Genomic DNA, 26,568 nt, shown 5'->3' with positions numbered 1-26,568 from the left:
AGATCATTTAAATGAATTTTTTTGCTTTTGCTCATGTCTAAAAATTGTTTGATAATTTTAGCTACTTGTGTAATCCCAAATTTCACCAATTGGCTGACACATAAGGCGTAATGATGTAAATCAATCAAATAACAGGTAAGTATGGGATGTGTTTTTGCTGCTTTTCCTCTCTACAGATGGCCCTACATTTAAAAAAAAATATTTTTAACATGTTCAATGTTTTCAATTTGCGCATCGACACATCCATAGATTTTCTATACCGCTCATCTGCGCAAAGGTAGCAGGAAAAGGACGTTGACATTTTACGCAGGACTGCCCCCTGCTGTCGACTGAAATTGACGTCGTGTTCACCTGTTTGGTCATGAGACGTTTGCAAGCCGAGGCTGTGGTCAATTTCGGTCGACACCTTTGAAAATCAAAGCCTCCTTGCATGGCTGAAAACGCTGGTTGGTATTTTTAATTCTTATTCCACAAACGCAATATTGATCCGAATTCAATTTGTAATTCGTTACTACAACCATGCTACTGTGCGTGTGTTTGTGAGTGTGTGCGCGCGTGTATGGAGGTCCTCGAAGCGGGGGGGGGGGGGGGGGGTGCGCCTGATGACTGCGTGTAGGCGTGGGCTCCTCTCAGCATCATCATCGTCACCACCACCAGCACAGCAACAGCCTCCTCCGTTTCCCTCCTCCTCATCAGCACCACCATCCTCATCCTCCGAAGACCGAGAGGCGCGGTGAGTACTTCACGTACGCGGAAAAAAACGCCACGTTTTCACGTATTAGCTTGTTTTTTGGGACCTCACTGCAACAGCCGCGACGTGCGCGTTGCGCTGCACGCAACAATTAACACTCGGTTTTTTTTTTTAATGCGCGTGTGTTCGGGTGGGGGCGGAGGGGGGGGGGGGGTGGCTGCAAGTCGTGACAAGCTTCCAGTGAGGCGGATTTGCACTGATTGCACGTAATAAACCCCCCAATTGGCCATTTGACGTGTTGTTCTTCCTCACTGATTTCAGTGGCGTTTTGGTTGCCGTTTCTCGCTGCAACGGAGGGAGGCCTTTCCTCACCCCCCCTCCCCCCTCCCCCGTCCCCCCAACCCCACTGCCTCTCCTGCGCTCCTCCCCATTATGAATGCACCGGAGGCTTCATTTGCACAATTGCACCTGCGAGAGGCCAATGCAAATATGAAGCGCACAATAACAGCAAGCGCGCGTGCAAATACAGGGAGGTTTGGCTTTATTTTTTCGGGTGTGTTCAAATGGAGATGATGCCATGGCTATTCAGTTTTTTTTTCTTGCATCAGGTGCGAGGGAAACTGCAATGTGTCTCGTTAATGCTGATCAGTTCACACACACACACGCACGCACGCACGCACGCACACTCACACGTACACGCGCAGTCGCGCACTCCGAACAGTAAAAAGATCCATGTTGCCTTCAGGGGCAGTCTGAAATCACATATTTACGTGCCATATTTTAAAGGTTTGTGTGGAGTCTGTCGAGCTCACTCATGTCGCCTTCAGGGACGGTCTGAAATCATAGCTTTCCTCACCAAATTTAAGAGCTATACTATGCAATACATCTACATCATCGCTTTCCACAAGATGCAATCAAAGTGTGCTTTCACAAAGATATTCATTCTCATATTTAATTTAAATATTTTTTTAAAGAACGCATAACCGTGCATTTGCAGTCGACGTCCTTTTTCCTGTACCTAATATTTTGGCTAGAACCTTATCACCTACCGGGCCTCAAAAGGGAATGCTGGAGGCTCTTTTTTCCCCATCCTGGCAAACACAGCATGACATATTGTTTTATGGCAGATACACAAACACGCGCACACACACTCCCTCTCTCTCTCTCAGCAGTGCTCAATGCAAAAGTACGATATCCCCTGGGAACTAGGAGAAAAGAATACACCTCCCTGCTTTTGTGCAAACATTACTGGGCTTCTTTTTGGTGATTGTGCTATTTACAAAAAAAAAAAAAAAAAAAGCAACAACAACAAAAAAAAACGAGTCGATGATGATGTTCCGCACGATTGGGCAGGCTTTGATAAACAATCAATTTCAAGCTTGGCTTGGTTTTAGCGCCTTACTCGTCAGACAATGTGGGCACGCGTTCTTTTTTTCCATTATTTGAGCCACCCGGGGGCCCACGTTGTTTGCACGCCACCGCGGTGTTAAATCTTGTTGAAATTTAGTGGGTGACAGAGGAAAGGAATGAACACAATAGTCAATTTTCCTCATTGGGTATAAATGGAAAATTGATTCATCTTTTTTTTTCCATTTGGGAGTCTTTAGTGTCTGATGTTAACACTTTGAAATCCTTCAACAAAACAGCAGCAAGAGTGACTCAGCACTGACCTGCATGACAAACGGATGTTTGGACTTTTTTTTTAACTGAGCGACGAGGAACTAAAGTGAGAACACCATTTTAGTTGCTTTGCACGAGACTGATTGCACATTTTACGGCTACAATTATTTCAGATCCCCGATCGCGGTCGCGGCCGCCCCAACATCTAGAGTTTGTTGCTCCGCCAAAATGCCGTTTCCACACAGTCACGTTACATTGCGAATTCTTGTGCTCCGTTCCAGTCGGTGAACTTTTCCCACCAAAGCCAAGCGTCCCCCACAAGATGGAGGACGGCTACCAGAACCGGACGGCCTTCATCAAAGGCGCCAAAGACATCGCCAAGGAAGTCAAGCGACAGGCCTCCAAGAAGGTGTCCCGCAGCGTGGACCGCGTCAACGACGAGTACAGCCGCCGCTCCTACAGCCGCTTCGAGGAGGACGACGATGACGACTACCCGGCGCAGGACGGCGGCGGCGGCAGCGGCGGCGGCTACTACCGCGGCGACAGCCAGGCGGCCAACGACGACGAGGAGGGCGGGCACAGCGACTCCACCGAGGGCCACGACGAGGACGACGAGATCTACGAGGGCGAGTACCAGGGCATCCCCCGGGCCGAGTCGGGCAAGGGCAGCCTGGCCGGCGGGCCCGGCTCGGTCCCGCAGCAGTTCCGGGACGTGGCGGCGTCCGAGGCGGAGAGGCGTAAAGACCAGGAGGAGCTGGCGCAGCAGTACGAGAGCATCCTGCAGGAGTGCGGCCACGGAAAGTTCCAGTGGACGCTCTACTTCGTGCTGGGCCTGGCGCTCATGGCCGACGGCGTGGAGATCTTCGTGGTGGGCTTCGTCCTGCCCAGCGCCGAGAGGGACATGTGTCTGTCCGAGCCCAACAAGAGCATGCTGGGTACGTTTCAGGCATTTGTTTTCATCACCGTGTGCCAATAAATAAATGTTCCTGATTCAAGAAGAAGAATGAGAAATGGCACTTGTGCAATGTTTTTAGGTTTGAATGTACTTTTGTCATTCCATTTATATAGTCTTTTATTTATTATTAAATGATGTCAACATTTTTCAAAATATATTTATATTATTATTATTTTGCACTGTGACAAGGACTGATAAAAAATGTAAAACTGAAAATAATATTTTTTTGTTTTTTTCATTTTAAGTCATTTTAAATTCAGTATTTAAAAAAAAAACATTAATTATTAGCACTATAGAATTTTTTTCTTTATTTTATTTAGCTTGTCCTAATTTCATTTTAATCTAATTCTATTTAATTTTAGCTCATATTTTTGAATTGAGCAATAACAGAAGGTTTTACTTTACAAACTATTTTCTAATCTAAAAAAAATAATTCTTCACTTTTGTTTTTCTTTGATAATTATTGTTATTTATTTTTTTTATGTCGTGCGGCATACAAAAGATGTCCCTGAAATTTTGGTCTTCCTGTCTCGCGACTTGAGTGACGGCGTCAATCAAGTCGAGCATCGTGATCCTTCGTATGAAAACTTTTTATTGGGTTGCCCAGGCGTCCCTAATGTTGCGTCCGGCGAGCACAATAAGATTTGTGTCGTTTGTGCGTCCTCAGGTCTGATTGTGTATTTCGGGATGATGGTGGGGGCCTTCCTGTGGGGCGCCATGGCCGACCGGATCGGTCGCCGACAGTCGCTTCTCATCTCGCTGTCCATCAACAGCATCTTCTCCTTCTTCTCGTCCTTCGTGCAGGGATACAGCACCTTCCTCTTCTGCAGGCTGCTCTCGGGCGTCGGGTAAAAAAATTAAAAAATAATTATACGTCTTCAACGTGGAAATTGCTCATCAATGGTTCAATTGAAATTTTTCACTTGCGTCAGGATCGGAGGCTCCATTCCCATCGTCTTCTCCTACTACTCGGAGTTTCTGTCCCAGGAGAAGCGAGGCGAGCACCTCAGCTGGCTTTGCATGTTCTGGATGATCGGCGGCATCTACGCCTCGGCCATGGCGTGGGCCATCATCCCCCATTACGGTGAGTCGCCATGATGATGATTCCCCGAAAGGAAACGGGAGGGAGGCGTTTCTTTTTCTTCACATTCTCGACGTGTTTCTCCGTCTCAAGGCTGGAGCTTCCAGATGGGCTCGGCTTACCAGTTCCACAGCTGGCGCGTCTTCGTGCTTGTGTGCGCCTTCCCCTCGGTCGCCGCCATCGCCGCCCTTAACGTCATGCCCGAGAGTCCGCGCTTCTACTTGGAGGTCGGTTGGTCGTCTGAACGCCGCACCGTTGAATCGTGAACGGGCAAAAACTTTTTTTTTTGGGGAACAGAACGGCAAACACGACGAAGGCTGGATGATCCTCAAGCAAGTCCACGACACCAACATGCGAGCTAAGGGACAGCCCGAGAAAGTGTTTACCGTGAGTCCATCACCACTGATTTTGATTCATTTTTGTAAGAATAAATAAAAATCAGGCCAATTTTTTTTTTTCTTCTCCATGCACTTTCTTAAACGGATTGCAACCCTTTCCTGTCCAAGGTGACCACCATCAAGACGGTGAAGCAGATGGACGAGCTGGCGGAAGCCGGCACCGACATGCCTGTCTGGCAACGCTATCGCCTCAAAATTATGAGCCTCTCCCAACAGGTGAGATGAAAAACAAGATGCGGCAATCCGGCATCTCGTAGTTCCTTCCTCATGTTTTTTTTTTTTTTTTTCGGGGGATTCCTGCAGATCCGGAATAACATTCTTGCCTGCTTCAGCCCGGAATACAAGCGGACCACTTTCATGCTCATGGCTGTTTGGTTCAGCATGTCCTTCAGGTAAACGCTTAAATCATTCCAATTTTCTTTTAACTACAAATTCATATGTTTGTTTTGTTTTATTTTGGCAGCTACTACGGCCTGACCGTGTGGTTCCCGGACATGATCAAGTACATCCAGAAGCAGGAGTACGAGTCTCGCACCAAGACCTTCAGCAAGGAGCGCGTGGAGCACGTCACCTTTAACTTTACGCTGGAAAATCAGGTGCACCGCCAGGGCTACTACTTCAACGACAAGTGAGTGGCTTTTTGCACAGGGTATATAAAAAGTCTACACACCCCCTGTTCAAATGGCAGTTTTTTTTTGTGAGACAATAAAATTAACTCCCCCCCCCCCCACCCCACTCTTCAGGTTCCTCAACCTGAAGATGAAGTCGATGGTGTTTGAGGACTCCGTGTTTGAGGAGTGCTACTTCGAGGACATCACGTCCACGCACACCGTCTTCCGCAACTGCACCTTCATCGCCAGCTTGTTTTACAACACGGGTACGACACACAAACACGCCTTCGTTAAGTAGGCGCCGTCGTCGCGGTCGTGTTGTCTGTAACTCTGGCGTTGCCGAGCTGTTACCGTGGCAACGGAGACGGAAACAGGATCTTGTTCATCAATTAGTGAATTGACAAGCGAGCGACATACATTTTTTTTTAGACCTTTTTGTTTGCTTGCGTGCCATCAGCTGACCTCCGAAATGCGCCTTACCTCACTAAAGTTTGTCAAACTCCGCACGCTGCATTGTGACGCGCCGTAACGAAATGATGGCGTCTGTGGTGTCAGATTTGTTCAAGTACAGGTTTGTGGACTCCAAGCTGGTGAACAGCACCTTCCTGCATAACAAGGAGGGCTGCATGCTGGACTTCAGCGACGATTTCAATAACGCCTACATGATCTACTTCGTCAACTTCCTGGGAACGCTGGCCGTGTTGCCCGGCAACATCGTGTCTGCTTTGCTCATGGACAAAATTGGCCGTTTGAGGATGTTGGGTAAGCGCATGTCACCCTCAAACAACTACGTTCATCTCAGGGGAGTCCACTCGCTTCATGCGAGTCTAGAATGCAAAATGCCATAGATGGGCTAGTACAGTCGCGTTGATGTCATTGTAAACCTTCAAACAAGTGTAATGTTTTCTTTCAATCCACGCAGCGGGCTCCAGCGTCATTTCGTGCATCAGCTGCTTCTTCCTGATGTTCGGCAACAGCGAGTCGGGCATGATCGCCCTCCTGTGTCTGTTCGGCGGCATCAGCATCGCCTCCTGGAATGCCCTGGACGTCATCACTGTTGAGCTCTACCCGTCTGATAAAAGGTAACGTCACGCCCTTGCTGCATGGATAATAATCTCAAACACTTCCTATTATATTTAAAGTCATATGGAAACACTGACACTCAAATGAAATCTACATATTCTGTAAAAAATAAATGGGGAGGACCTATATCGATATTTATCATTTAAATAATGGCTTCCTCATTAGGTAATTTTTATTTCATTTTTTAATTATTTTTAAAATATTGTCAAACTGCATTTAATTTGCCAATTTTGGCCTCTTCTCTAATGAATGCCCTAAAGAAATTCTTTTGCACAAAAATTATGAAAAAAAAAATATTCGTAAATGTAGCCTCCATTCTATTAAATACCTGACCTCAAATCAATTCCTAAAACCGACACAGGTAATATTTAAAAAAAAATCGAAGCTGTACCTTTTTGCATTTGGTGTTGCTTTTAGGACCACGGCGTTCGGTTTCCTGAATGCCCTGTGCAAGCTGGCCGCCGTCCTGGGCATCAGCATCTTCCAGTCCTTCGTGGGCATCACCAAGGCCGTGCCCATCCTGTTTGCCGCCGGTGCGCTGGCAGCAGGGAGCTTCCTCGCCACAAAATTGCCCGAAACTCGGGGCCAGGTGCTGCAGTAGTCCCGGGTGGCATCAGCGCGGTTGGCAGGCGGCAGCCCGGCGGGGCGGGGCGTGGCGGAGTCCAAGCGCCGCCTCTTACAAACTCTGCATCGCCATTTTTTTTTTGGAAGCCCCAGAATGCTCCTCAATGAAGATGACGTCATCTTCTTTGGGGGGATTAGTATCGACCTTTGGGGGCTCCCGTTTGTTTTACGGTGCAGGTGAGTGCGTGTGTGTTGCATGTGTTTGTGTGAGTGTGGGGAAAAAAACTTGCGTCATTCCACGATATTTTCTTAATTCGGATTACAGCCGATTGGTTCTGAAAAGCAGAATGTACCGAGAGTAGTCAGAGTTTACATCATTTAAAAAAATAAAAACTAAAAAAAAAACATCAGCGCACGAGCTCAGGTGAGTGCTTTTATTTTGCATTTTTGAGCAGTCGATTTGTCTAAAATGGTTGCCTCCATCCAAAATGGCCAATTTGATTTTCGATTTCACACATGGTGCCCGACTCTTTTTCGTGCGTGCAAAGTCTCAAGGACCCATGTCTGAAATGGAATAGCAAGACAGCCATTCTGGTATGAAGCATTTTGGGACGAATTCCAAGTCACCTTGGCGAATTCTTTGCAGTGAATTCCAAACTGAATGTCCTCACCGCTGTCCCGCTTATTTCTCATAAAAATCCAAGCTAGTCATAAGCATAAACAGGACCAAAAGAAACATCGCTGCCTGAGAGTAACTGATTACATAAATAACGCACAAAGAAATTTCATTTGAATTAAAAAAAAAAAAAAACTCATTTCCCTGATCGTTAACATCCAGTTTGTGTGCCGACAATCAATGACTGAGGATTTAATTTTCCGCGTTTCCACGTGGGCCATACGCTCCTATTCTTTGTTGCGCCTAACCTAAACGTCAATGAGCCTCGCTTAGCTTAGCATTAACACTGGAGGAAAACGGCTAGCTTGCCTGTTAGCTTTACGTTCCAATACACAAAATAACATTTCGTTATGTTTACATTTTTAAATAAAAGGTACATTTATAAGAAGTCTTCGCCAGTCATTCCACAACTTTGACTGTTAGCCACCCAAGTAAACTGCTTCCTGTATTTTTTTTATGCTAAGCTAGGCTAACAACTCAAATTAGAGTATTTACACCCCCTCATAAAAAGTCACATAATCAATTTCTTCTGTTTGAGAGACTGTTTGCGCAAATGTTTTTGTTATTAATGCGCAATGCATCATATTCGATGATTAGCATTTCGGGCAAGGTGTTCCCTGTTTTTTTATTTTTAGATTTAAATGCAAAGCTAACGACTCTTATTCTCACCTCTTAAAAGCCATTTTATCTATGTTTACGAGACTGTTTGCACCAAAGTAAGAGTGTTTAAGTTAACATGCAATTTAGCAGTTAGCTTAGCTTAGCATCAACATATGTTTGCTAGGTTAAAAAAAAAAATGAAAAAAAAACTCCCAGTTATGCTTATATTTTCAGAAAATATGATAAATTAACCCGAACTGAACCCACCAGGAGGCCTTTTTTTTAAAAACTTATCTGACTATTACCAAATCCAGACCATATTTTCAAAAATTGAGTGACAATAGGTCACTTGGTCAACCATGCGGAAATATTTTAACATATTTGACTGCTAGCGGTCCAGGCTAGCTGTGTCCCAAAAGGCCGTTATATCCACTCTTTAGAGAAATCGGTTTGTCTGCACAAATACCATCAGGCACGTATATTTCAACTTTCTGAGAGAGAAGAAGGAGAACTCCAGCTCACATTATATGAAGCGTGGCTATTTTTTTTTCCTCAGTGACTTTGGGGGAAAAAATGCTTGAAAAAAAAATAAGGGCGACTCAATTCGCCGAGCAATCTTGACGCATGTTCGTGTCGTGTTGTCTGACTTTTTGGGACGTCTTTCATGTGCCGGCCGTTTGTGTCTTTAAAAACGCGACGAGTAGCGTTGTTTTTTTTTTTTGTTTTGTTTTGTTTTTTCCTTCCGTTGTTCGACGATGAAGCCGACGATGGTGATGATGTCGGTTTGTTGCTTGCAGTGATTGTTCTTGATCAAAGTGGGGTTTTTACATTGGTGAAACATAACGTGTACGGAAAGTGGTGACTGTGCTCCTCCTAGACCTGGTTTATATATTTTTATGTATTTATTTATGTACGATCAAAGATAGATTTTAAATATATTTAGAACAATATTGAAAATATGTTTTAAATGTATGGAAATATTTTAGGAAAATTTACAAATGTGTCTTAAATACGTTTTAACGTATTTAAAACATGTTTTAAAATACAGCCAAAAACGTTTTTATTATATATAAGTATACAGTATTACAAATACATTGTAAGTTCATATGCAATCTCTTTTGAATGTTTAAAAATGTTCAAAAACAACTTGGAATGTGTTTATATATATATCTCTATATATCTATATCTAAATATCTATATCATTCAAAATATATTTTCAATATTTGTAAAACACAATAAAACAATTCGAATATGATTTATGTATATTCACCTTCTTATATGTAGATATATTTAAAATAAATAAAATGTACATGATGATGAAAGATCACAGCTTGTCCAACATCTTCGGACGGGGCAAAGTGAATCCTTTCCTGCTCACGTTCGTCCAGAGAGTCCTCAAAAAGCTTCAATTGTTAAATGTTACGTGTAGAGTTCCAAATATTTATTAATACATGCAGTACATATTGTATATGTAAAGCTATACTTTATGGATCCTGAAAGTTGAAATGAAGCCGGTCATTCGGTTTTCTGGTAACGATAGAGGATTGGGTGAAAACCGGACCCCTCATCCTCGCACAGACGCCCCCCCCCAAAAGAAATGGACACAAGGACCTTCCCCTTGCCAGGAAATGAATTCATTACATTACAGTTGGATGGTTGTTTTTAGTTTGCCTTGTTTAAATGAACCAAAACTACTCTAAATGTGAGTTCAATTCAAAGAATCAATGTACCATGTAAAAAAAAAGAAAAAAATTGATGTTTGTATGTGCAAGTATGGAATTTGTGGAACATTCAGGAAATTTGTTTGGGAAAAAAACTGTTAAAAAAAATTATGGCGTGTTGTCTTTGTTTTGTAAATGACAAATGGATTCTTTTTTTGGTGATTTCAGTATTCAAATTTGAATATATTGGTGATACTGACGTAAAAAAAAAAAGTTGATGTCATTCTTTTGTGAGAGTTGTTGCATCATGCGAAAAATAACCTTGGAAATAATCTGGTTTGGAGACGTCAAATAGCAAATTAAAATAAAAAATTAAATAGACAAGATCAACAACTGAGTAGAAAGAAGAAAACACTTTCAATTATTCCTAGCCAGAGCAGTTCTCATGATAAGCCACTGGATGGCGGTGGTGAGCAAAGCGCCGTTGAACAACCAGGAGGAACACTCGTTGGCTTTTATTGCCGGATGTGACGTCAGGCTCGCAGATCCATTTTTTTATTCAAGCAGAAAGCAAGTACAGAACTGATTTGCAAAACTAACATGTTAAAAACATGAAATAACAATTTATTAGACCCTGCCGTGCACACTTATTTTTTTACCCCGCCGCGCACACCTGTCTCCGAGTAATCAGCAGGCCTGACGTCACGTCCGCCAGTTTAAAACTAAGCTTCTTTTTCTTCTGCTTGTTCAACGGCACTTTGCAAAACAGCGCCACCCGGTGATCTGTCTGTGGCTATGACACTTCAGGTGGAAAAAAAAGTTGAACCTCACACTTTGTTCATAAATATTACGAAATACATTACGATATATAAAATCCCATTCCATTCATATTATGACAATCTGATGCACTACGTGTTTGTTTTATGGATTGCTGTCATTTTTTTAATGAATCCATATTCATATCTGATGGATGTCAGTGCGAATTGGCCGCAGATTATACCACAATATGGACCACCTTGTATGTTTTCACTTTAGCAAGAATTTGTCCCTCTGATTCATTATTCGCGACGTCACCCTATGTCACTGATAGTGTAGTGGTAAAATAGCCCGACGTGAGTGCGGGCAGCGTGGGTTCGGTTCCCACTCGATGACGGTGTCGATGTCTACCCTGTGATTGGCCGGGCGACCTGTTCAGGCTGTGATGAACCAGTAGTTAGCTGGGATAAGGTCCAGCACCCTCCCGCCACTCTGTAGATGATAACCTGTGTGGATAATAACATGGCTGCGTCGTTTTTTTTTGTGCAAGCTAGTTTAGCCGCGACCCGGAAGTTAAATTGACCGGAAACGGAAGCGAAGAATTGTTTGGAAACATTATGTTGTAGTTTTGAGGATGTTAGCGTTAACTAAGACGTTTTAGCACTGTTTATTCGTGCAAAGGCGTCCACAATGAAGGAATATTGTCTCCACGTCGAACCGATGAAGGATTATTGTCTCCACGTCGATCTGCTCAAAAGTGGCGACGCGTTTGTGCAAAGGTAACGCGTCCTCAACTTTTCCACGTTTTCACAGCTTGTTCCTTTAGAAGAATATTTCTATTTAAAAATAAACATTGTCTCCAATTTAGCGTGTTTCTCGTGTGATTCAGTGAGATAAAAACACGTGGTGCATGTGCACAATCTAACGCGACGCTTTACTATTTGCTAATGTGACTACTTTTTAATTTAACTATCTGACAAAAACGAGAACGCCTTGATATCTTAAAGTAAAAATACACGTATCGTATGTTTTTAATGATCACACTGACCTTAACGAGTGCATTTTTGCTTTCGATTAAAAAATGGACAGCCTGTCATCAAAACAAACTTAACATTTAATAATTAGCGGCATAAACATTTAAGAGTATTTTAATACTTTGTAGTTATTGTCTGGCAAGCCACGTTTTTTTTCTTTATGCAAATTGACCCATATGCAAATTAGGGTATATGCAAATGAGCTCATTCAATGTTTATGTTTTTGTTTATTTTTACAGGATGGAGGATGTTTTGGACACCAAACAACCGACAGATTCACAGTTCTGGACATCTGGACTCGTCTGCACTCCAAAGACGGCAACTTTTTTTTGGACCGGTGAGTGTTCTGTTTCAAGGCAAGGGAATCCATGCTGTGTGCGTAAGGGGGTACCATGCCAAATCATCCCAAAAAAATTAATCTTGCCAATTTTCATTTAAATGAAAGTTGTTGTGCTTGGTAGTGATGGCATAACATTAAATCTAAAATTTGAGGTCAATTAGAGCAGTTTTTCGGTGCTACAAACCTGCGCATATTAATTAGTTTGGCAAAAAGGGGCGTGGTCATTTTACTTTAAGCTCTTTTTCTCAAGAATTACTTTGTCAATCTTCACAAAACACACATTTCTGGAATGGGAATTTAACAAGGAATCCAAATCTGCAATCGTTTAGCAGATCAGTGCATGTTTTTTTAAACAGCTCAGCTAATTAATATTCGGGTGGCTGTAACTCCAAAATCTCTGCTCTGATTGACCTCAAATTTCAGATTTAGTGTTGTGCTATCACTATCAACAAGTACAGCAAGTTTCATGAAAATCAAAATCGGCTTGGTTTTAAACCCACTGAGTGATTTGGCATTGAATGGCCCCTTGAGGAGGTGAGTGTGATGACACTTAGTCATTTTTCAGTGCACCTTGACCTCTGCTTCATCTACTGCACACATACAAGCACATCATTCAATGCTTTTGAACATTAGTTTTTTTTCTAAATGGTTTAAAAAATAATTTGTTTGGTTAATAAGTTGCCAAAATAATACAGACTTGTTGTTTTTTAAAAATATTTTTTAAATAAAAAAAAAAAATCCTGCTTAAGAAAATATTTAAAAAAAAATCTTTTAGCACATGTTCAGAAGCATTGAATGATGTTCTTGTCGTGTTTGCAAGTGTTGTGCAGTACTTGAAGCTTTGGCTTGTTGTGTTGATGTGACATCACACACTCTTCCTCAAGCACACATTGTGGCATTTTCTGCTTTTGCTTCCATGTAGAGCCTGTCAGCCAGTGTTTGTGTTTAACTTAAGTCAAACGTCATTGCTAAAATGGTGTCTAACTGTTAAAAAATAGCGTTTGTGTAGTATATTGTTCAACAGTAATTAGAATGTTTGTTTTATTGCTAACTGCACCCTGACTGAGTTAAAAAAAATATTTAAACATTTTTAAAAATTATGTTTTTAAAGCGTTGTTTTTGTCATGTTCTCATTTGTTGAATGGACGTCAACTGTACTGTTTGTTTTGTTGGAAGATTTTTTTGGCCTCTGATCCAAGTAGGCTTCTTGGTTTCATGCTCAAGGCCAGATGGCGAGCTGTCCCGTCTGGCCTTGAGCATGAAACCAAGAAGCCTGCTCGCATCAGAGACCAAACAAAAATCTCAAACAGTCCAGTTGCCTTCCATTCAACAAATGAGAACATGACGAATACAAATAGTGGATAACAATGCTTTAAAAAAAATTAAATGAAAAACTCAGTCAGGGTGCAGTCAGCAATCAAAACTTTCAGACTCCAATTACAGCTGAGCAATTTACTGTACAAAAACTTTCGTTTTAACAATTTGACACCATTTCAGCAATGTTGATGTGTGACAAAAGTTAAACACTGGATGACATGCTGTTCATGAAAGCAGCAGCAGAGATCGCCACAATGTGTGCTCGAGTCAGTCATGTCCGTGCGCTTTGACCTCTGCTTGATTTATGACATATGGTGTAAAATTATGTATTAAAAAAAAAAAACGGCTTCTCTTCAAAATATATTGTTGAACTGTAAATCGAGTCTCCGTGTTTTATTGCTCACTACACCCTCACTGAGTCTAAAATGGCCTTGTTCTGGATGCCAACTGGACTGTTCAGGTTGTGCTGGAAAACGTTTGGCCTCTGCTCCGAGCAGGCTTGTTGGTTTCATGCTCAAACAGCAGATGGCGAGCTGTCCTTGCTGGCGTTTGAGCATGAACTCAAGAAGCCTGCTCGGACGAGAGGCCAAAAGTCTTCCAGCGCGACCGGAACAGTCCGGTTGTCGTCCAATCACGGCCCGGAAAAAGCATGTTTAGTAGCCACACCCACTTTGAAAATCTGAATTTGTCATGCGAAAAGTTTTCCATAACTCCGCCCACCTCTGGAGAAGGCCAATCAGAATCTGTCATGCAAAATAATTTGCATAACCCCGCCCACTCTGTCAAATCAACCAATCAACTTGCAGGTATGCAAATAAATTTGCATAGCCACGCCCATTTTGGGGCTAAAATGCCAGAATTGGGCACTTATTTGCATATCCACACCCCTTTATGCTAATGTTTGCATAACTCCACCCCCTTCCAAACCAACCAATCAGATCACTAGCTTCTTCCTAATTTGCAGAGCCACACCCACTTCTTGCCAAAGCCACCAATCAGAGAGTCCCTGTTCCTTCATTTGCATAATGCCCCGCCTACCATTTTTTTTAGTTTATTTTATAGTTATTAAATATGTTACAATAATTCATGACATGTAAGATTTTATTTGTAAAGTACATGTTTATTGTCAAAAACACTAAAAAAAACCTAAAAAGTTTACAAAAGAACTACAAAAAAAAACATTGACAGGTGTCTCTTGGCCGCTGCCTGGTGAAGTTGTCAGCTCACGAGACCAAAGCATGGAGGGGCCCAACAAAACGTTAGTGAGTCCAAAGTTATGGATGCTAGTCAGTCCCTGGAAATAGGGGACATGCGAGTTCGAGAACATTCCTTGTGCAGTCAACAGTTGAACCTACCAGGGATGAAGAGGATCGAAGAGTTTGCACGGCTGCATTCACAGGAAGCTGGAAGTTGTGAAGTGCAGTCAGCACGCATGTGCACGAGTGACGCAACCGTCTCAAACTTGTCTTCCACTTCTCGGCAGGCTGCTCCGAAGTTGGCTTCAGCACCTTCTTGATGTGGTCCTCCAGCTGACAAAGCTGACGCAATAACGCAGGGAAAGCAAAGAGCCCCCAGTCAAAAAATAAGTCTGCACAAACAAGTATTGTTGAAATAACCATTTATTTTACTTGCAGATTAAAAGTCAAGTTACACACCATGGAAGGGGGGGGGTAGTTGCACTGCAAGGACAGCTTGGGTCAGTGTGCCGTGACTTCTGGAAAACAAAAGAAAGACATTGTCAGACAAAACATTTAAACACCTTAGTGTTTAAGATGAAACGCACAACAAACCTGTCAAAATTCCGCTTCAGACATTTTGTGATTCTGGAACCTTCTGCTTGAGGACGAACAGTTGCCAGTTCTGCAAACTTCCCCATCATGCCAAACTGCTTCTGAGGGCTCCACAGGGGACAAAACTAAACGGAAGGTAAGCACTAGACAAGTCCAACTTCTAATTTTTACAAGTTTATTAACACACACATGAAAGATTTCAGGTGCAATGGCAACGTACTTGTAAAAATTATTCATCCTGCAGATGCAAAATGTTGGTGGCCAGCGTGTAGAGTCCATGACAGCTCCTTCACTCGAAGCTTCTGCACACAGTCAAAAAAAAAAATCACGATTAAAATTTGAAATTTGTCAAGCTTGGGTCATATCACAGAATGTTGATCATAGCGCCCCCAGCACCTAAAACATGAAACCCCCAAAAATATTTAATTGCTTTAAGTCAGTTGTTGCCGATTCAGGTTCTTCAGGGCCAAGATGTGCTTTGGCGCCACCTGGTGGACACAAGCAGGAAGAAAACCAACATGTGAGTATTGGCGCAGAATGGCAAATGTACCTTTGTGAAGGGCTTGACTGAAGCGCATCTCATTGCAGCTTTCTACAAAAGAGAAATTTGTTAGAAATGTTCACGTCAGCCATTTAGTTTTGCAGAGTGATCAAACCTTCGATGTTGTAGCTCATCTTCATGTGCTGAAACAAATTAAAACATGATATCATATTTGGATGCATTTGAGTGTTTTTATCTCACCAGTGACGAGAGCAGAGCTGAGCAGGACATCTCGGGAATGACCTGCAGTACGATGGGTGGGCACACAAAGACACAATGTTAGAAAAATGACATTTGGTAAGCACGTTTAAACTGAGGTTAAAAAAAGAAAGACGCCATTGGAGTAAATTTGGCCAGTCGCTGCAGGGTGCAAGCCTGTGGACAGAAATTAAAACAATTAAAACAAAGCAATAGTTGATTCGCGTTTGAATTGTGAACATAAAAACGCGGGCAACTTACCTTCTGCCAAATTCTTTTGCTACAATGCAAAAAAAATAGAAAAAAGTGCATTAGTTGAAAAGTTCACAGCGTTCACTTACCGCTTTAAATCTCAAGAGTTTGTCATTTTATCCCACGTTTGGGATAATTAAACACTGGAGCTGCAAGAGAGAAAAGTTATTGCACGCCGAAAACGTGACTTAATGGTCAAAGTTACAATGACGAGTCTAAAAAAAGAAACTTTAACAAACCTTGTGGTCATCTTGTCGAGACGTCGACGTGAAGGTGTCAGCTCGGTGGAGAAAGAGAACGCTGGTTCAATTTGTCGCAGCTTAAATAGATTTTCGCTAATGACGTCGTCACGTGGTTCTTTTTTTTCCTCAAAAGCTTTATTTAAACAAGAGAACAAAAAATAAAAAAAGACAAAACTTTTCCAGAAAAACTAGAGAATACATGTGAAGCAAGTCTGGCGGGGATCGAACCCGCGCCGATCATATGTGCTTGCACCGCAATCCTTGTCATTGACCATTCGACCATCTTCACCATGACACTTCCGGTGTTTTTGTCTTTCATATTTTTCTCTTTTACATTGTCAGCTGAATTTTACATACGTCAAACTATAAAAGTAAACTAAGCACAGGAGTTTGATAAGTCAGAAACAGTCGAGTGGTTATCGACCTTGTGTTCGGTTTAGATGTATCCGTGTTCGAATCCCCTTTTCTGCCTATTTGCAATGATGGTGCAGAGAGCGAGACTCGAACCTGTGTCATCTGAACTGTACTCGAAGTTTTAGACCACTCAACCAATTTGGATGAAATTTTTCGCATTTTTTTAGTCATATTTCTCTTTCATTCATCCCTGTTCCATTTTTTTTAATATACTATATAGTCCTTGAATTTTCCCGTCTTCTGTGGTCCAGTGGCCTAAGCCAGCGAGTTCGCTATTGTGGTCCTAGTTCGATTCCTGTTCTTTTCCTCATTCTATGTATGTTGAAAAAGGTTGCAAAGAGCAGGATTCGAACTCATTCAATGCGGTACCGGAATCATTTTCTTATACCATGGGCCAACCAGCCGTGTTGATTCCGCCCAAAAAATATGAAAGTCATGAGTGTGAAGCCTGATATATATAAATTTATCAAAATCTCTGCTGGTTTTCCCCTCCACTCACTTCCCTACCGAATCCAAGGACGGCCATTCTTCTGAATGAGTACCAAGTCAATCCTGGGTACAGTTACTGGAGTTATCCACAGGAGGGCAGTATTACATCACATCTTGTTCTTCTCTTTCTTCGAAACTTATGTCTTGGTTTGCCTCTGCACAGTGTTGCGTTTTTTATATGTGACCAATTTGAACATACAAAGATTGAACTTGGTTATGATGTCAGCTTTATTTGGAGAAACACAAGTAGACAAAGACATTCTGTTTTAGTATAGTGCAGAACCTAAACTGGGCGCCAGTATGAATCGCAAAAATCTATGAATAATTTATGCTCCCCTAAAAGCGATCATAACTGCCTTTATAGTTCTCTGTACTTTATAAAAACACGGAGTCATAGTCAAATGGAATGTAAAGAATGTAACAGTTTGTGCGTCAACATTAATTGTGGCGACCAGTGTGCACCAGGTGAAGGGAGGCTAAGAACACCTGAGAATCATGTAAAAATATCCACTCTTGACATTTTTCCCCTTTCGCAGTCACGATGGCCTTCGACAGCTGAGAAACAAGATGGATACAAGTGAGCAAATGTTGCTCTTCTGCAGTTCCTCAATCATGACACTTGACCTTTTCACATCAGTTCTGTATACTTGGCTTGTTAACTTCCTCCTCATGTGGCAGTAAATTGTCACAGAATGTGATGAACGTCGTTGTAACTTTATATTTTTTTTCCTTTCCAATGTTGATGTAATAAACTTAACTTGAACTGAGTGTGGCTGGTCTATCCCAGGAACATGTTAAATAAAAGACAATGGTCCCTTTGCAAATCCAAATATACTTTTGGAGGAGCAGGCAGAGAAAATGTGTTCAAGTTGCGCATGTGTTACCTGTGCACAAAAGGTTCACAGATAATGTGGACACTTACAGCAGCCGACATGGAGAAATTATTTCATTGTGGGAACCTCTGCTCATGCAATCAACAACTTTTTACTTGGCGTTTAAGCAAGGTAACCCAACTAGCCACGCGTTTAAAGACACGAGACAAAGTTTACACAACGCGCTGGTCAATACAAACACTTCCTCTGCTTCATTTCATCGGTATTTTCACTTCCGGGTTATATCAACGTTAGCCTAAAAAAACTTTATTTTCCAGTCTGTCAACAAACAACAAACATGAACGACACACGGTTTAAGTAAAAAATGAACCCCAGAAAAGCAAAAAAATCTATAAATATATATCGTCCGAGTTTAGGGGCTTCCTACGATCTCGCCAACAATAATAATAATTTAGAACCGACTTAGGAGCGCCTTCCGTTTATTGCATTCGACAACAGCCACAACAGTACAACACTCTTTTTCTTGACGTGTTTGACCATGCAAGTTACCAATTATCCGCCACTTGGATGTAATTACAGAGATTCACCACAAGAGAGCAGCATATAATGTGTTTTTCCCTTTCCCCTTTAAACGTTGGGATGGTTCATCTATGACGTATTTTGACCATCCAAGACAAACTATTTGTCATCCTGCTGCAAAAACTATTTGGAAAATAACAGGCGCAAAAACACAGTGAAAATTAAAACGTGACAACAAGGACCCTTTTACTCTAAAAAAAATACAATAACATTGTCATAATATTTGACGCGTTTGTTGTTAATTATCAGTGTAGCATTGAGTCAAAATTTAATTTAAATAGAACTGATATTTTCACGACTATTTATCCTTTTTCTTTTTTTTAAATTATAATAGTAATTTAAATTTTTGCACTCTGGGTGTGCCGTTCAACACATTTACGATAATTTGTCCCCCTCATTCATTATTCGAGACGTCACCCTGTGTCAATGATAGTCTAGTGGTGCATTCCCCTAACGTGTGTGCGGGCTGCGTGGGTTCGGTTCCCAATCGGTGACCCTGTGATTGTCGGTTGACCTGGTCAGGTTATGATGAACTCGTATATAGCTGAGATGAGGTCCAGCACTCTCTCGCCACCCTATAAAGAATAAGTGGTGTGGATAATTACGTGGGTGTACAAGTTTTGTCTTTTTTTTTGCAGGCTAGCTGAGCCGCGACCCGGAAGTTAAATTGACCGGAAACGGAAGCGAATAATTGTTTGGAAACGTCATGTTGTGGTTTCGAGTATGTTTGCGTTAACTACGACTATTTGGCACTGTTATTCGTGCAAAGGCGTCCACAATGAAGCAATATTGGCTCCACGTCGAACCGATGAAGGATTATTGACTCCACGTCGATCTGCTCAAAAGTGGCGACGCGTTTGTGCAAAGGTAACGCGTCCCGAACTTTTCCACGTTTTCACAGCTTGTTCCTTGAGAAGAATATTTCTATTTTAAAATAATCATTGTCTCCAATTTAGCGTGTTCCTCATGTGACTCGGTTAGATCTAAACACGTGGTGCATGTGCACACTCTAACGCGACGCTTTACTATTTATTATGTGGTCATGTGACTACTTTTTAATTAAAGTATCTGTCAAAAACGAGAACGTCTCGATAACGTAAAGTAAAAATACACGTATCGTCTGTTTTAAATGTTTTTAATGATCACATTGACCTTAACGAGTGCATTTCTGCTTTCGATTAAAAAATTGACAGCCTGTCAAAACAAATGTTACATTTAATAATTAGCGGCATAAACATTTAAGAGTATTTTAATACTTTGTCGTTATTGTCTGGCAAGCCACGTTTTTTTCTTAATGCAAATTGACCCATATGCAAATTAGGGTATATGCAAATGAGCTCATTCAATGTTTATGTTTTTTTTTATTTTTACAGGATGGAGGACGTTTTGGACACCAAACAACCGACAGATTCACAGTTCTGGACATCTGGACTCGTCTGCACTCCAAAGACGGCAACTTTTTTTGGACCGGTGAGTGTTCTGTTTCAAGGCAAGGGAATCCATGCTGTGTGCGTAAGGGGGTACCATGCCAAATCATTCCAAAAAAATTAATCTTGCCAATTTTCATTTAAATGAAAGTTGTTGTGCTTGGTAGTGATGGCATAACATTAAATCTAAAATTTGAGGTCAATTAGAGCAGTTTTTAGGTGCTACAAACCTGCGCATATTAATTAGTTTGGCAAAAAGGGGCGTGGCCATCTTACTTTAAGCCCTTTTTTCTCAAGAATTACTTTGTCAATCTTCACAAAACACATATTTCTGGAATGGGAATTTAACAAGGAATCCAAATCTGCAATCGTCTAGCAGATCAGTGCACATTTTTTTTAACAGCTCAGCTAATTAATATTCGGGTGGCTGTAACTCCAAAATCTTTGCTCTGATTGACCTCAAATTTCAGATTTAGTGTTGTGCTATTACTATCAACAAGTACAGCAAGTTTCATTAAAATCAAAATCGGCTTGGTTTTAAACCCACTGAGTGATTTGGCATTGAATGGCCCCTTGAGGAGGTGAGTGTGATGACACTTAGTCATTTTTCAGTGCACCTTGACCTCTGCTTCATCTACTGCACACATACAAGCTCATAATTCAATGCTTTTGAACATTAGTTTTTTTTCTAAATGGTTTAAAACTAATTTGTATTATTAATAAGTTGCCAAAATAATACTGACTTGTTTTTTAAAAATATTTTTTAAATAAAAAAAAAAATCCTGCTTAAGAAAATAATATTAAAAAAATCTTTTAGCACATGTTCAGAAGCATTGAATGATGTTCTTGTCGTGTTTGCAAGTTTTGTGCAGTACTTGAAGCTTTGGCTTGTTGTGCTGATGTGACATCACACACTCTTCCTCAAGCACACATTGTGGCATTTTCTGCTGTTGCTTCCATGTAGAGCCTGTCAGCCAGTGTTTGTGTTTAACAAGTCACACGTCATTGCTAATATGGTGTCTAACTGTTAAAAAATAGCGTGTTTGTGTCGTATATTGTTCAACTGTAATCAGAATGTTTGTTTTTTTGCTTACTGCACCCTGACTGAGTTAAAAAAATAATTTAAAATTTAAAAAAATATTTTTTTTTTTTAATGTGTTGTTATCCACAATTTGTTTTTGTCATGTTCTCATTTGTTGAATGGATGTCAACTAGACTGAGTTTTCTTGGAAGATTTTCTTGTCCTCTGATCCAAGCAGGCTTCTTGGTTTCATGCTCAAAGCCAGATGGCGAGCTGTCCCGTCTGGTCTTGAGCATGAAAGCAAGAAGCCTGCTTGGATCAGAGGCCAAACAAAAATCTTCCAAGAAAACTCAAACAGTCCAGTTGACATCCATTCAACAAATGAGAACATGACAAAAACAAATTGTGGATAATAATGCTTTAAAAAATATATATAATTAAAAAAAAAAAATGGAAAAACTCAGTCAGGGTGCAGTTAGCAATCAAAACTTTCAGACTTCAATTACAGTTGAGCAATTTACTGTACAAAAACTTTAGTTTTAACAATTTGACACCATTTCAGCAATGTTGACGTGTGACAAAAGTTAAACACTGGATGACAGGCTGTACATGAAAGCAGCAGCAGAGGTGAGTGAAGTCCGTCATGTCAGTGCGCTTTAACCTCTGCTTAATTTATGACATATGGTGTAAAATTATGTATTAAAAAAAAAAACATCTTCTCTTCAAAATATATTGTTGAACTGTAAATCGAGTCTCCGTGTTTTATTGCTCACTACACCCTCACTGAGTCTAAAATGGCCTTGTTCTGGATGCCAACTGGACTGTTCAGGTTGTGCTGGAAAACGTTTGGCCTCTGCTCCGAGCAGGCTTGTTGGTTTCATGCTCAAACAGCAGATGGCGAGCTGTCCTTGCTGGCGTTTGAGCATGAACTCAAGAAGCCTGCTCGGACGAGAGGCCAAAAGTCTTCCAGCGCGACCGGAACAGTCCGGTTGTCGTCCAATCACGGCCCGGAAAAAGCATGTTTAGTAGCCACACCCACTTTGAAAATCTGAATTTGTCATGCGAAAAGTTTTCCATAACTCCGCCCACCTCTTGAGAAGGCCAATCAGAATCTGTCATGCAAAATTATTTGCATAACCCCGCCTACTCTGCCAAATCAACCAATCAACTTGCAGGTATGCAAATTAATTTGCATAGCCACGCCCATTTTGGGGCTAAAACGCTCGATTTTGGCACTTATTTGCATGTCCACACCCCTTTATGCTAATATCAGCATTGCATGCTAATGCATTTGCATAACTCCTCCCCCTTGCCGGCCCAACCAATCAGAGCTCTAGCTGCTTGCTAATTTGCATAGCCACACCCACTTCTTAGCAAACCAACCAATCAGATGGGTGCCTGCTCCTTCATTTGCATAATGCCCCACCCACTAACCTTTTTGTTTTTGTTTCGTTTTTATTGAAGATGTTACAAAAATTCATGACATGTAAGATTTTATTTATTTGCAAAGTACATGTTGAATGATTGAAAAATAAAAAAATAAAAAAAACAAAGGTTACAAAATTATTCAAGATAAAAATGCAACCGTTAAAAGTTGGACAGGGGTCACCTTGCCACTGTCTGGCGAAGTTGTCAGCCAGCGCGATCAAAGCGTGGAGTGCCCAACAAAACGACAGCGAGTCTAAAGTCATGGATGCGAGTTAAAAACATTTCTTGTGCAGTAAACGGTTGACTAAATTAAACCTACCAGGGATGAGGATCAAAGTTTGCAGGCTGCATTCACAGGAAGTTGTCAAGTGCAGTCAGAGCACGCATGTGCATGAGTGACGCAACCGTCTCAAACTTGTCTTCCACTTCTTGGCAGGCTGCTCCGAAGTTGGCTTCAGCACCTTCTTGATGTGGTCCTCCAGCTGACCGAGTCGACGCAACAACGCAGGGGAAGCAAAGAGCCCCCAGTCAAAAAATAAGTCTGCACAAACAAGTATTGTTGAAATGACCATTTATTTTACTTGCAGATTAAAAGTCAAGTTACACACCATGGAAGGGGGGGGGGGGGGGGGTAGTTGCACTGCAAGGACAGCTTGGGTCAGTGTGCCGTGACTTCTGGAAAACAAACATTGCGAGTCAAAAAACTAACAAGCGTTTTAGATGAAATGCATTACCACATGCTTGTCAAAATTTCACTTCAGACATTATGGGATGCTGGACCCTTCTGCTTGAGGACGAACAGTTGCCAGTTCTGCAAACTTCGCCATCATGTCGAACTACTTCTGAGGGCTCCACAGGGGACAAAGCTAAACGGGAGGTAAGCACGAGACAAGTCCAATTTCTTATTTCTAAAGTATATTATCAACATGAAAGATTTCAGATGCAATGGCGACGTACTCGTAAAAATTCTTCATCCTGCAGATGCAAAATGTTGGTGGCCACCGTGTAGAGTCCATGACAGCTCCTTCACGTGAAGCTTCTGCACACAGTCAAAAAAAAAAAAAAAAAAAAAACCACGATTAAAATTTGAAATTTGTCAAGCTTGGGTCATATCACAGAATGTTGATCATAGCGCCCCCAGCACCTAAAACATGAAACCCCCAAAAATATTGAATTGCTTTAAGTCAGTTGTTGCTGATTCAGGTTCTTCAGGGCCAAGATGTGCTTTGGCGCCACCTGGTGGACACAAGCAGGAAGAAAACCAACATGTCAGTATTGGCGCAGTATGGTAATGTACCTTTGTGAAGGGCTTGACTGAAGCGCATCTCATTGCAGCTTTCTACAAAAGAGAAATTTGTTAGAAATGTTCACGTCAGCCATTTTGTTTTGCAGAGTGATCAAAGCTTCGATGTTGTAGCTCATCTTCATGTGCTGAAACAAATTAAAACATGATATCATATTTGGATGCATTTGAGTGTTTTTATCTCACCAGTGACGAGAGCAGAGCTGAGCAGGACATCTCGGGAATGACCTGCAGTACGATGGGTGGGCACACAAAGACACAATGTTAGAAACCTGACATTTGGTAAGCACATTTAAACTGAGGTTAAAAAAAGAGAGACGCCATTTTAGAGCAAATTTGGCCAGTCGCTGCAGGGTGCAAGCCTGTGGACAGAAATTAAAACTATTAAAACAAGGCAATAGTTGATTATCGTTTTAATTGTGAACATAAAAACGCTGGCAACATACCTTCTGCCAAACTCTTTTGCTACAATGCAAAAAAAAAATGGAAAAAAGTGCGTTAGTTTAAAAGTTCACAGCGTTCACTTACCGCTTTAAATCTCAAGAGTTTGTGTAATTTTATCCCACGTTTGGGATAATTAAACACTTGAGCTGTAAGATAAAAAAAGGTTATTGCACGCTGAAAACGTGACTTAATGGTCAAAGTTACAATGACGAGTCTAAAAAAAAAAGAAACTTTAACAAACCTTGTGGTCATCTTGTCGAGACGTCGACGTGAAGCTGTCAGCTCGGTGGAGAAAGAGAACGCCGGTTCAATTTGTCGCAGCTTAAATAGATTTTCGCTAACGACGTCGTCACGTGGTTCTTTTTTTTCCTCAAAAGCTTTATTTAAACAAGAGAACAAGAAAATTAAAAAAGACAAAACTTTTCCAGAAAAACTAGAGAAAACATGTGAAGCAACTCAGGCGGGGATCGAACCCGCGCCGATCATATGTGCTTGCACCGCAATCCTTGTCATTGACCATTCGACCATCTTCGCCATGCCACTTCCGGTGTTTTTGTCTGTTATATTTTTCTCTTTTACATTGTCAGCTGAATTTTACATACGTCAAACTATAAAAGTAAACTAAGCACAGGAGTTTGATAAGCCAGAAACAGTCGAGTGGTTATCGACCTTGCGTTTGGTTTAGAAGTATCCGTGTTCGAATCCCCTTTTCTGCTTATGTTCAATGATGGTGCAGAGAGCGAGACTCGAACCCGAGTCATCTGAACCGGACTCAAAGTTTTAGACCATTCAACCAATATAGATGATTTTTTTTGCATTTTTTTGGTCCTATTTCTCTTTCATTCATACCTGTTTCAATTATAAAGTCCTTGGATTTTCCCGTCTGGTGTGGTCCAGTGGCCTTCGACAGCGATTTCGGCTATCATGAGCCTAGTCAATTTGTTGAAAAAGTTTGCAAAGGGCAGGGTTCGAACTAAATCAATACGGTACCGGAATCATTTTCTTTTACCATGGGCCAACCAGCCGTGTCGATTCGGCACTAAAAAAATGAAAGTGATGCGTTCAAAGCCTGATTTTTTTCCCCCTCAAAATCGGGACTAGTTTTCCCCTCCACCCACTTCCCTACCGAATCCAAGGACGGCCATTCTTCTGAATCAGTACCAAGTCAATCCTGGGTACAGTTACTGCAGTTATCCACTGGAGGGCAGTATTACATCACATCTTGTGCTTCTCTTTCCTCGAAACTTATGTCTTGGTTCGCCTTCTGCACACTGTTGCGTTTTTTATATGTGACTCATTTGAACATACAAAGATTGAACATGGTTATGATGTCAGCTTTATTTGGAGAAACACAAGTAGACAAAGACATTCCACATCAGGAAGTCCAATTTGAATAGATTTTTTTATTTAATGAGCATTCTGTTTCAGTAAAGCGCAGAACCTAAACTGGGCCCAAAAGTGAATCGCAAAAATCTATGAATAATTTATGCTCCCCTAAAAGCGATCATAGCTGCCTTTATAGTTCTCTGTACTTTATAAAAACACTGAGTCATAGTCAAATGGAATGTAAAGAATTTAACAGTTTGTGCCTCAAAATTAATTGTGGCTACCAGTGTGCACCAGGTGAAGGGAGACTAAGAACACTTGAGAATCGTGTAAAAATATCCACTCTTGATATCCCCCCCCCTCTGCAGTCATGATGCCCTTCGACAGTTGAGAAACGAGATGGATACAAGTGAGCAAATGTTGCTCTTCTGCAGTCCCTCAATCATGACACTTGACCTTTTCACATCAGTTCTGTATACTTGGCTTGTTAACTTCCTCCTCATGTGGCAGTAAATTGTCACAGAATTTGATGAGCGTCTTTGTAATTGTATCTTCTTTTTTTCCAATTCCAATGTTGATGTAATAAACTTAACTTGAACTGAGTGTGGCTGGTCTATCCGAGGAACATGTTAAATAAAAGACAATGGTCCCTTTGCAAATCCAAATATACTTTTGGAGGAGCAGGCAGAGAAAATGTGTTCAAGTTGCGCATGTGTTACCTGTGCACAAAAGGTTCACAGATAATGTGGACACTTACAGCAGCCGACATGGAGAAATTATTTCATTGTCGGAACCTCTGCTCATGCAAGCAATCAACAACTTTTTACTTGGCGTTTCAGCAAGGTAACTCAATTAGCCACGCGTCTAAAGACACAAAACAAAGTTTACGCAACG

General features: G+C 41.4%; 2 protein-coding genes and 3 long non-coding RNA genes across 13 annotated transcripts; 4 read left to right on the top strand and 1 right to left on the bottom strand.

Annotated features, from left to right (window-relative positions):
* Positions 1–587: 587 nt before the first annotated feature.
* Positions 588–9,425, top strand: LOC148321647 (synaptic vesicle glycoprotein 2A-like). The gene is made up of 13 exons (XM_088318919.1): positions 588–733; positions 2,593–3,246; positions 3,934–4,114; positions 4,199–4,350; positions 4,441–4,574; positions 4,645–4,734; positions 4,854–4,961; positions 5,049–5,137; positions 5,209–5,373; positions 5,489–5,622; positions 5,912–6,118; positions 6,279–6,438; positions 6,857–9,425. The coding sequence occupies exons 2-13, from the start codon at positions 2,634–2,636 to the stop codon at positions 7,038–7,040; spliced, it is 2,217 nt and encodes a 738-aa protein (XP_088175045.1). The 5' UTR covers positions 588–733; positions 2,593–2,633; the 3' UTR covers positions 7,041–9,425.
* A 1,747-nt stretch (positions 9,426–11,172) lies between these two features.
* Positions 11,173–15,889, top strand: LOC148321646 (uncharacterized). Its single transcript, XR_015847065.1, has 5 exons — positions 11,173–11,475; positions 11,970–12,067; positions 14,871–15,124; positions 15,198–15,313; positions 15,422–15,889. It is a non-coding gene; the product is annotated as an uncharacterized LOC148321646 (long non-coding RNA).
* LOC148321643 (uncharacterized) lies at positions 14,458–24,851 on the bottom strand. Of its 9 annotated transcripts, none has more exons than XR_015847062.1 (9): positions 24,590–24,810; positions 24,433–24,494; positions 24,091–24,132; positions 23,899–23,940; positions 23,746–23,837; positions 23,559–23,640; positions 15,178–15,302; positions 14,743–15,101; positions 14,458–14,681 (listed from the first exon to the last, which is right to left on the bottom strand). XR_015847062.1 is itself a non-coding variant. In XM_088319594.1 (9 exons), exons 3-8 carry the CDS (start codon positions 24,118–24,120, stop codon positions 15,035–15,037), a joined length of 357 nt encoding a protein of 118 aa, XP_088175720.1. In that variant the 5' UTR covers positions 24,121–24,132; positions 24,433–24,494; positions 24,590–24,851; the 3' UTR covers positions 14,458–14,681; positions 14,743–15,034. The 9 variants fall into 9 exon arrangements, 2 of the variants coding, with proteins under 2 accessions (XP_088175720.1, XP_088175719.1); XR_015847059.1 differs by lacking the exons at positions 23,559–23,640; positions 23,746–23,837; positions 23,899–23,940; ... (1 more) ...; positions 24,433–24,494; positions 24,590–24,810 and adding exons at positions 15,398–15,665; positions 15,728–15,769; positions 15,834–15,861; ... (1 more) ...; positions 16,258–16,317; positions 16,408–16,639 and having other exon boundaries at positions 15,178–15,320; XR_015847061.1 differs by lacking the exons at positions 23,559–23,640; positions 23,746–23,837; positions 23,899–23,940; ... (1 more) ...; positions 24,433–24,494; positions 24,590–24,810 and adding exons at positions 15,398–15,665; positions 15,728–15,769; positions 15,834–15,861; ... (1 more) ...; positions 16,258–16,317; positions 16,408–16,639 and having other exon boundaries at positions 15,178–15,285.
* Positions 19,180–23,217, top strand: LOC148321645 (uncharacterized). Its single transcript, XR_015847066.1, has 3 exons — positions 19,180–19,592; positions 20,099–20,195; positions 23,038–23,217. It is a non-coding gene; the product is annotated as an uncharacterized LOC148321645 (long non-coding RNA).
* LOC148321644 (uncharacterized) lies at positions 23,369–24,060 on the top strand. The gene is made up of 2 exons (XR_015847067.1): positions 23,369–23,478; positions 23,583–24,060. It is a non-coding gene; the product is annotated as an uncharacterized LOC148321644 (long non-coding RNA).
* Positions 24,852–26,568: the final 1,717 nt, after the last annotated feature.

The sequence above is a fragment of the Idiotropiscis lumnitzeri genome, chromosome 16, assembly GCF_059441095.1.
Source record: "Idiotropiscis lumnitzeri isolate Australia: NSW breed Sydney's pygmy pipehorse chromosome 16, RoL_Ilum_1.0, whole genome shotgun sequence".
Classification (NCBI taxonomy): Eukaryota; Metazoa; Chordata; class Actinopteri; order Syngnathiformes; family Syngnathidae; genus Idiotropiscis; species Idiotropiscis lumnitzeri.
Note: the sequence above shows the minus strand (reverse complement) of the source record. Positions and strands in the feature narration are given on the sequence as shown.